This window comes from Colossoma macropomum, unplaced genomic scaffold (genome assembly GCF_904425465.1).
Source record: "Colossoma macropomum unplaced genomic scaffold, Colossoma_macropomum, whole genome shotgun sequence".
Taxonomy (NCBI): Eukaryota; Metazoa; Chordata; class Actinopteri; order Characiformes; family Serrasalmidae; genus Colossoma; species Colossoma macropomum.
In genome coordinates, this window is record NW_023494789.1 from 30,984,026 (window position 1) to 30,994,346 (window position 10,321).

The following is a 10,321-nucleotide window of genomic DNA, read 5'->3' on the forward strand; positions in this document are numbered from 1 at the left end:
TCCCAGTTATGGACAGCTGTAGTGTTGCCATGGTTCAAACTCACACTCTCCTAATGTTGGGGCAAATGCTTCTTAGGCAGTTTTGCCACCTGAGGTCCCCTGATGTCCCTTAGACCTGTTATATATAGTAAGTTTGTAAGACATTGTTCTGTTACAAAAAGCTGTAAAAGTTTAATATTCAAAACCCGTCATAGTTCAAAAGAGGAGATCAAATCTCAAGGCAGATGACAAAAATGTAAGTAATATATTATTGCTGTCCTAAGAAAAACAAGCACCTCCAAAATGGTAACTTCACAGGAGAAGACAAAAGCCTTCTTTACATTTACTGTAAGTTAAGTAAATAGATTTTATTTCAAGCAATTTTGGAGCATTTCGTAACAATGTAAAGGACAGCATGCTCAAATGATGAAAAAAAAATTAACAGAAAAAAATGGAGATACATGTTTTTTGGGGGGAGGGGTTGGACAGCGACTTGAAATATTGAATTCAATATGTAAAATAACTTTAAAATCTACTTCATTATTGTGTCTCTAAGTTATTTTTGTATATAAAATAATAAAAAATGTAACTATCACAAGTGATTCCAAACTTTTTAATGGTCAGGTCTAAGTGGCATTTTAACTTAAGTAGTAACTTATTAAATAGAAACTCTTTCTCTCTCTTTCTTCCTTCTCTCTCACAGATGCACACATACATACACACTCACAAACAACAGCCAAATCTCTCTTCCACATGAACAAAGTACCATGTCAGAAGATTCTTTGTAAGCTGACCAACTGGTTAAAGGACGGACACAGTAATACTAAATATGTTGCACTCCTGTTGGCAGAGACTTCTGGACTCAGCAGTGACTGAAGCTTGTATGAATAAGACATTATAGATATTTGTAGGTAGAACTGCTGTTTTTATTCTATTTTAGATCTGTTCCACAGGACTGACTGCATATTTCCTGACTTGCTTTGCCATATTAGCATTAAAATTCTAATCACGTGTGCACATAAGCTTCATTCTTTCTCACACAGACTTCAGACTCACTCAGTGTTTTGTGTCAAACATATCATTTGTGCAAATAGCTGTTAATAATCAGAGAAAGAAATTCCAAATAAAAAATATTTCTGTATGCCGCGTGTCATCTTTTTCAAATTCAAGGACATCTGAAATCATTGACTGATTCAGAGAATAAACTGAATGAGTGTATATTATAGGAACACAGCTCACTAGAGGACCATCATTCTTTTATAGAAGCCATGATCTATAGGAGAATTTGAAAACACTTCAGATATCCACACTGCATGTCTGAAAGTATCCAGACACCCCTTCTAGCCCTTCTAGTTAGTGAAATCAGCTACTAGAAGGTGCACCCAATGCTGACACAAGTGTGCAACTGTACAGCTCATAATCTCTGGAGCAGCTGTACATGAGCCTACATGAGTCATGTCCAATGCCAAGTGTCAGAGGGGTATGAAGCTCCCCAGCATTGGGCTGTGGATCATTCCCAATAGTGAGTGGGTGAGACTTCGGAATGAGTTTAGAGAGTTTCTGATTCAGAACTAATAATTCAACACCAGTAGCTGAACTCACTGAGGCTCTTGTGGCTGAACGCAATCAAATCCTCACCTCATCCTTTTTCTGCTGATTTTAGAGCACAATTTATTACATTTTGGAAAATAGTTACGCATAAAATGTGCCATAACTTTTGCACAGGCCACGTTATATGGGTTTTTTTTAGTCGGCTGTGTTGAATTCAGCAAATAAACAGTGACAGTGTATTAAAGTGTGTGAAAGTGTGTTCTTTGTAGAGAATGTGTACTTAAACCTCATGAACCATTTCCAGGCAGATTTGTCACGACTGTTTAAGTGAAAGTGAGATGAACTCTCACGAGTTCAAGAGGAAAGAACATTGGATGACAGATTAGACAAACATTGTTTGGGATCAGAGGTGAGCAGAGTAGCCTAAAACTACACTCAGGTAGTGTTGATAATTCCATGAAATGATAATTCAAGAGGACGAAAAACTTCAACTGAAGTATATATATATATATGAGCAGAGCTTAGACCAATAAGACTGATACTAAAACTTGCATTTAGAAAAACTATACTTACAAAAGTACAAATTTGTTAAAATGTTATTTAACCCCACATTTCATAATGAGAGCAATGTTAAAATGTTTGATTGATTTTTCTTGCATTAAATGGACCTGATCATTGCAACATTTTCTCATAACAAATAAAAATTATTTATATGATACTGACTATTAAAATTTCACACTCTAACAGATGTGAATCATATTAAATACATGCTTTTCTAAGGCAAATTATCTGGTGCAGAAATGTGTACCATCCACAAATACAAGCTTTTTTCTGGCTTATCCAAACTCTTCCCTTCATTAATAATTCCTTTACCCTTTACCCTTTCGTGGTCATTAAATATGTATCACGTCATTGCGAAGTGAGGTAATTGGGTTTGTTACCCTGAGGCAACATCATGCAATAGAGGGTTAAGTACCTGTAACTAAGTAAACATTATTGCACGCTTCTGTTTGGGATACAGGCTACAGTCTGACACGGGACAGCATGACCAGGTTTGGAGACTGTCAATGACCTCCAGATGGCAATACCAACAAGAGCATCTCATGCATGCTTGGGGTTATGTGTTGCCTGTGGGGAGCTGAAATGATCACAGTCTGCTGTGTGTAGTCATTTCCTCTGTTTGAAGCTGAGTTGTAGCTCTTAAAGAAAGGGTTTGCTGTTTTTTCAGCACAGACCATGTTAAAACTTTGTAGCCCATCATTATTATTTATGTAGACCACCACTTTGCTAATAGCTTTAAGGCTGAGAAACTCACCATTCCTCAAAAAATTCAAAGGCAATAACACTGTTGTTCAAAATATTATTAGAATGAACACGTGACTCTACAGGGAGTTTCTAATTTTGAAAAGGAGATTTAAGAAGCTTAACTGACCACCCAATCAGACAGAGTTTAAGCCCAGTGAGAAGCAGCAGAGCAGCGGTCAGTTGGGAGGTGCTATGCACTATTATACATGGGACACAGTGACCACATCCTTTAACCCCTTAAATGGCCAGGGTCCCCCAGCAGGCCCAAAGCAATTACAGCTCAGCCAGTTTGCAATGAGGTCCTTATTGTCACTGAACCAAGGTGTGAAATATGCCCCCCCTGAATGTCTCAATATCAAAATTCTTATGCTTCTGTCTTCTTAACTAACTATGTAGCACTAAAGGGCCTCAGGGTGGCGCTGTAGTAAATTAATTCACCCTGTTGGTTCTTCATAGTCCTGCAGCTGTAAATATGCTCAGGATACCTTTGAAGAACTTCACAATATGCCGTAGCATCGTAAAGCTGAAAACTTGCAGTTTTGCAAGAGATTGGTGTAAAGAGTGAATTAATAAAGAGTAAGTTAATTAATAATCAATTCATTAATTAATGTGAGGAAAAGTGCATTACTAACCCAGAAAATAGCCTTTCCAAAAGAAGAACTGTTGAGCCAAACATTGTGTTGTCACTGAAGCTAGCACCAGTGCTGCTAAAGCTAAGTTAGCAGTGAGCCAACGCTGGGGGTATCCAGCCAACATGGGACCCCAAATACCGAGGAGTTTTTCACACACTGCTGAATAATAAGCCTTAGTATGTGATAAGCCTGGGATTAAAAGGGGTTAACATCTTCTGCTCTACAGACGTCTCATTCACAGCCGTAATGTGGCAGTAAATGTCAGTGCCGTGAGTCATATTATGATCGATTTTGTACTTTTCTGAGTATTTTGAAATGTTAATGTCTTTGTGAGGGAATGTACTTTTAATCAGTTCAGTCTTCGTCATTCACAGTCATTCACTTCCTTTTATTGTGTTCAGTTTCATTCTGTCCTGTTGTTCCTCACATCCATTACATTTGAGCTTTGGCATTTAATTTTGGACCAAAACAATCTTTAAAAGCAAATAATTATTCTCTGTAGAACCAAATGTTCAGTTCCAGTGCTGATGCTGGATGCAGTAAGACGTTTTACTACAGTTCTTTTGGGAACTCAGTCCTTGCGAAGTTTTTGACCTAATACTCTCTCTCCATCTTAAGTTGTTTTTGTGAGGTACTTTACTTTTATTTTAGCCATTATTTGATTGAAGAAACAGTGTTTTACCAGTCTGGCTTTAGTTAGTACAGATTTGCCGTCCTCTAGCAATGGCTTTACCTCACTTACCTCAGAGCTCTCCATTCAGCGATCTGCTTAAAGAAAAAAAAAAGTTAAAGGGGAATTCCACTTTTTTCATTTTCAGCATAAAGCACTCGTTGACCAGTAATGAAAGGCACGTAATGTTTTGAAGAAAATTGTCCATACTAGGAAAATGGACCTCCCTCTCAGTGTTAGTGATAGGAACCAGGGGTCTTTATATGTACAATGCAAAGATGTTCTGTTTGTTATCCAAACAACCAGTAAAGCTGAGTTTTATACGTAATGTTGACGCTAAAGTTATACTAGTTAACAGGATGTGTGTCACTGATTTTTCTTGAGTTACTATTAGAAGTTCAACTCAAAATTAACTCAACAATCTAAAGGACTTTGTTTACATCTCAGCAACTGGATTGTGGTTAAATTCTGAAAAATCGGTGGAATTCCCCTGTAAGCCAGGCGCGACGATGTGGGGGCGGAGCTGCAAAGGCGCAAAGCGCGCGCTGATTGGCTGCGGCCGGCTGCATGCTGCGTTTTCCTGGAAAGTTCTGAGAAGGCTTTTGGGCAGAAAGCCTGTAACGCTAACAGCGCTGAGGGAGCGCTGACATACGGCTGTCTGACAGAACTGCTAAACTGTGTCCCGCACACCAATAAATCCCCCAGTTAGTCATGACAGAACTCGCCTGACTGTGTGTCTCTAAAGTCTCTGAGAGAACTGAGTTTAAAAAAAAAAACCCGCTCGCCTACTGGAAATGATTCACTGAATGTGTGAGTGAGAGGGAGGCTCGCGCTCGCGTCAGAGACGATTCCGAGAAAAAAGCCTTCCTGGAAGTGAGGCGAGCTCCGGCGGCCAAACCCTACAGGGTTTCATCCGTTCACTTTTAGGATATTAACAGGCGTAACACCTTTCATTTCCACAAACCATGTCCGCAGCCGTTTCAGCTCAGCTCCTGCTTCATTAGTATCTTCAGAGCCTTTTATAACGACGGTCTGCCTTTTTTTTCACACAACGGAGCAGAGACGCAGCTGAGGAGGATCCGGTTTGAGACGCGCAGAGCCCTCAGGGCTGGACTTACATTTTTTTGAAGCCACGGCAAACTAGACCCCTCAGGAGCGGATAAGAAACTTTCAGAGACCGTTTAGGATTCCGACTTAAAGATCAACGATGATTCTCTGCGTTCAAGGGTGAGTTCAGTCGGATTATACGCAGTATGAATGGAAACAGATGTGAGTGGGCTTAAACTGTCATTATTCACTCGACGGTCTGATTCATTGAGTCTGTTCACACCTTAGTCGCTAATGCAGGCTAGTCGAAGAGCGCTTAGAGACACTGCTTAGTTCACCTGGCGCTTTGGCGTCTTTATTGTCTTTATTTTAGGATAAAGTTGCCTCTCATTGTCCTCTGTTCTACCTATGAAGCTTGATGTTCAGATTTAGGATTCGATAATTTTATTCTTACGACGAAAATGCCAGAAGAGTCGCGCTTGTAGGCTTCACCAAATCGAAAGCTATAGCTTTCAGTGACATAAATAAAACTGCAGGAAAACCAATAGGCTTGACCTAAAAAAGCAGTGTCGTTAGGAAGACTCACAGTTCTAAGCTGTAATTTAATTGCTTTATTATTTCATCCTGTTAATAGAATGTCTTTTGTTTACTGCATTTTTTTTTATTTTACTAAAAATAAGCCTTACCAATGGTTATATCATAAATACTGTAGGCTATTCTAGCTTGTCCCAGATTGAGTTGCCTGTTTGACGCAGTAAATCAATAGACAGGGACAGGCTATCCAAGAACAGGACAAAGAGGGGAACAATGATGTATTGTTCTCTGTAAAGTGGTTCTCTGATAATCCGCTGTGATTATTTGATTTTTCTTAGCCCTAAAAATACTGGCTCCGTAGTGAACAACAGTGTCAGCCTTTATATTTTAATGGACCAAAAGATTTGTTTGGATTCTATTTAATTATTATTGTTTTTCCTCATTTCTTTCTTTTCAGTCCAAGAGCACTGTTGCCAGACTCTCAAACTCAGGTGGTTCCTCTTGGGGTGTCCGTCCTCTCTTCCTCTTCTCCAAGATGTCTTCACAACACCACCAAGATATGGGACCCCTCCAAAGATCTGCGTGCCATTGCCAGCACATTCTGTTATCTAGATGCATCAGGTAAAAAAAAAACTCATTGGGTTTATATATATATATATATATATATATATATATATATATATATATATATAAAATACATGCACACTATATAGACAGAAGTATTGGGACACACCTTTTAATCATCTTAATCATTGGATTTATTCCATTCAGTCCCATTGCCACAGGTGTATAAGATCAAGCACCGAGCCATGCAGCCTGCCTGTACAAACATTTGTGAAAGAATGGGTCGTTCTAAAGAGCTCACTGAATTTGGCTGTAATACTGTAATAGGATACCACCATTGCAACGAATCAGTTTCCTGAAATTTCTTCCCTCCTAGACTTTCCACAATCAACTGTGAGGTGCATTACTGAATAGTGGAATTGTTTAGGAATCACAGCAACTCAGTCATAAAGTGGCAGACCACATAAAGTTACTTAGCACTCGGCGACCCCACATAAAGAGTAGGCTCGCTGAGTGCTGAGGTGCATAGTGCATAAAAGTCGCCACCGCTCTGCTGACTCAATAACTGTAGAGTTCAAAACGTCCTCTGGCATTAACATCAGCACAAAACTTTGCACCAGGAGCTTCATGGCATGGGTTTCCATGGCCAAGCAGCTTCATGCAAGCCTTACATTGCCAAGCGTCAGTTAGAGTGGTGTAAAGCACATCGCCGCTCTGGAGCAGTGGAAGCATAGTCTGTGGTATTCTGCCTGATTGCATTGTGCCAATTGTAAAGTTTAGTGGAGGAGGGATAATGATATGGGGTTGTTTTTCAGGGGTTGGCCTAGGAACCTTAGTTCCAGTGAAGGGAAATCTTAATGCTTCGGTATACCAAGACATTTTGGACAGTTGTATGCTTCCAACTTTGTGGGAACAGTTTGGGGAAGGCCCTTTTCTCTTCCAGCATGACTGTGCCCCAGTGCACAAAGCAAGGTCTATAAAGACAGAGCCCTTACCTTAACCCTATCGAACACCTTTGGGATGAACTAGAACATAGATGGCGAGTCAGGCCCTCTCTGGATGAATGGGCAAAAATTCCCACAGACACACTCCAAAATTTTGTAGAAAGCTTTTCAGAACAGTGGAAGTTGTTTTAGCTGCAAAGGTGGGGCAACTCCACATTAATGCCTATGAATTTTGAATGATATGTCATAAAAGCTCCTGTAGGTGTCCCAATACCTATACAAGGATAGCCTGATTTGGGTGGGGGGGGCTGCTTGTTCACATAGACCAACCCCACTCAAAGGTCCAAAGCTCTTTGCTATGTTCTTGGGGGTGAACCTGTTGTGCTTCATGTTTGTTGAAATGAGGTTATGCAGACAAAAATGACTTCCAAACTGTAGAGGAAGTTCTCTAGACCACAGCTCAGATATGATGTAGGTGTGTAGAGATATAGAAACTGCGGAGGATGTTTTATTGTCTTGCAGCTGATGCTGATGAAAGAGGGTTTCTGTTCTTGTTTTTTTTAGGGTGGTACTGGGGCGCCATCACTGCTGGCGAGGCCCATTCTGTCCTTCAGGGGGCACTGGAGGGCACGTTCCTGGTGAGGGACAGCAGCCACCCGCTCTACATGTTGACCTTGTCTGTCAAAACAGGGCGCGGGCCCACCAATGTCCGCATCGAGTACAGCCACGGACGCTTCCGTCTGGACTCCAGCTCCCCGACCAGAACCAGGCTGCTCTCCTTTCCTGACGTGCCCAGCCTCGTGCAGCACTACGTGGGCTCCAAGAAAGGAAAGGAGGCGTCCGAGGAGGACGAGAAGGATTCCAAAGTGCCTCCGGTGCCTAAGGAATGTGCGGTGCTACTAAAGCTGAAACGTCCACTCCACCGTCCCCAAGCTTTCCCCTCTTTGCAACATCTCACACGCTTGGCCATCAACAGCTACACATCCTGCCCAGAAAACCTGCCTCTACCTAGGCCACTACTCCAGTACCTACAGGACTACCCTTTCCAACTCTGAAAATACCATGACAAACACATGCCAGGCTAAAAGGAGAGGACACTGACGTCATGCCAGTCAACCCTGCAGGCATGGGAATCAGTCGAAAGCGCACTTCCAGAAAAAATGGGGCTTTTGGCTCCCAGTCCAGTGGTGGCTATTTGTAATGTTCTAGAACAATCTCTCCATTGATTGTTAAGCCTAATTTATGCTCTGGCCAACACTTTTTTAGAGTTAAATTAAGCTTTTTGTTCCAAGAACCGACTGTCTGGAACTGTAATGGAACCTAATGGACTTGCGAATGACAAATAGGTGAGAAAGAAGTTTGCAGCCAAGCTAATGTTCTTCGGTGCAAATGGAGAGAAGAATTTTGTTCCCTCATAGAAATGTCATTATACCAGAGATGCTGGGTGGACTTTGTAAAGACAAAGATTTGGAGTTCGCCATGGGTTTGTTGCTCCCTGCACTGTAGCCTTTGCATAGGATCACGTCACATATTTAAGAGATTCTTAGAGAGACAGTATAGAGTGTGAAGCAGTCAGTGAGCTGTACAGCTTGAAACATGACACCGTCAAGGCACATTCAGGCGAAGCCCTGTCTCTCTCTTTTTTTTTTTTTCCTTTTCATTTTTTTCTTGTTGAAATACATTCTGGTATATCTGACTATATTAATCAGTCCAGATTAATTTATTTTTTTCTATCCCCACAATGTGGGTGTTGTATATATTTATGGACAAAGATCCTTTTCATTTTGTAATAAAAATTAACTTTATTGAGCCTTTCGAGTCCTTCCAGTTTATCTGATTTCCTTTGGTCTGACCATGAAAATGATTACATGTCGTCGACGTCGTCCAAAAAAAAAACACATCTAGCTCTAATTTTGGCGATTTGTATTTTTCTGTATCATTTGTACACAGCAGCTGTCCTTTACACTGTGATAATTCTATGATGAACGGACCAGCAGAAATGCTCCAAAATTTCTTGGAATAAAATCTCTTTACATTAACTTACATTAAAAGCTAAGAACGTTTGTGCTTTCTCCTGTAAAGCTACCATTTTGGAGATACGTGTTTTTCTTTGGACAGTGACGATATACACAAAAAATGTGAAAAAAATTCTTTACACTTTTTATTAGTACTTTTAGTAGATCTCCCAGTGTTGAAATATTCACCTGTGTCTAACCTTCTATCTGCATTTCAATTAACTGGACATGTAAGGAAACCAGGGATATGTACTTGTTTTAAACGTAAAAGAGCAAATTATTTTTTACAGTGTTTTTTTTTTTTTTAAACATCTTAAAGTCTTGGTGAAAATAGTAGGACTTAAAGCCCATAGTCTATTCCAGTTTGTGGTTGGATAGAAAAGAATGTAAAAAAGGCAATTCTGAGAAATGCTGAGAAATGAAACATATGGACACAGGGAACTACGCAGTGATAAACCAGTCAGAGATTTTTTTTACCCAATATAGAGCTCTGGGAAAACAAAGAAAGCGTTCTGGGAAAGGGAATGACCTGAAACACATTAATACGTAAGAGAATCAAGCTGAATTCCTCGTCTTCCAGGTATTGGTTTTTCAGTAAATGCATACGTGGATGAACAAATTGGCTGTCCACTCACAGAGCCATCTACAGCACAATCAGTGTCATAAACACATTAAAACAAGGATCCTGAGAGGTTCACCAGAAGTTCATTCCTTTTTATACAAATGTTATTCCTCTTATTCAAAATAAATACTACTCAAATATGCATTTGTAAATGTTAAAACTGAATATTACAGGGCACAAAACAACATTTTGGTCAAGTAATCTGACTTCACTAAATTGTTAAATAAAAAAATAGTTTTAAATTGAATTTAATTTGCTTTTCTTTCTAAATCAACTTGATTAAAAAATGCATCACAAAGTACAGTGGAAAAGCTGCAATCCTGTTCACCAGCCTATTTACAAACAGTCTGGATTTTGTGGCTTCCAAGCCTATCACTTCGGAAAAAAAGTGAATGTGGCAATCAAATTCATGGAAGAGAGAGGGATAGTGATATTTAACTAACAAGAAAGAGAGAGAG

At 40.0% G+C, this 10,321-nt stretch overlaps 1 protein-coding gene across 1 annotated transcript; it reads left to right on the forward strand.

Annotated features, from left to right (window-relative positions):
• Positions 1-4,738: 4,738 nt before the first annotated feature.
• Positions 4,739-9,036, forward strand: cish (cytokine inducible SH2-containing protein). The gene is made up of 3 exons (XM_036570962.1): positions 4,739-5,364; positions 6,176-6,339; positions 7,791-9,036. Exons 1-3 carry the CDS (start codon positions 5,345-5,347, stop codon positions 8,279-8,281), a joined length of 675 nt encoding a protein of 224 aa, XP_036426855.1. The 5' UTR covers positions 4,739-5,344; the 3' UTR covers positions 8,282-9,036.
• Positions 9,037-10,321: the final 1,285 nt, after the last annotated feature.

What these genes read in the sequence shown, in the direction of transcription:
- cish (XM_036570962.1), top strand. Translation starts at nt 5,345, where the DNA reads ATGATTCTCTGCGTTCAAGG. An exon ending in ATGATTCTCTGCGTTCAAGG is followed by an intron (nt 5,365 to 6,175) that starts GTGAGTTCAGTC and finishes CTTTCTTTTCAG; the next exon opens with TCCAAGAGCACTGTTGCCAG. An exon ending in CTGTTATCTAGATGCATCAG is followed by an intron (nt 6,340 to 7,790) that starts GTAAAAAAAAAA and finishes TGTTTTTTTTAG; the next exon opens with GGTGGTACTGGGGCGCCATC.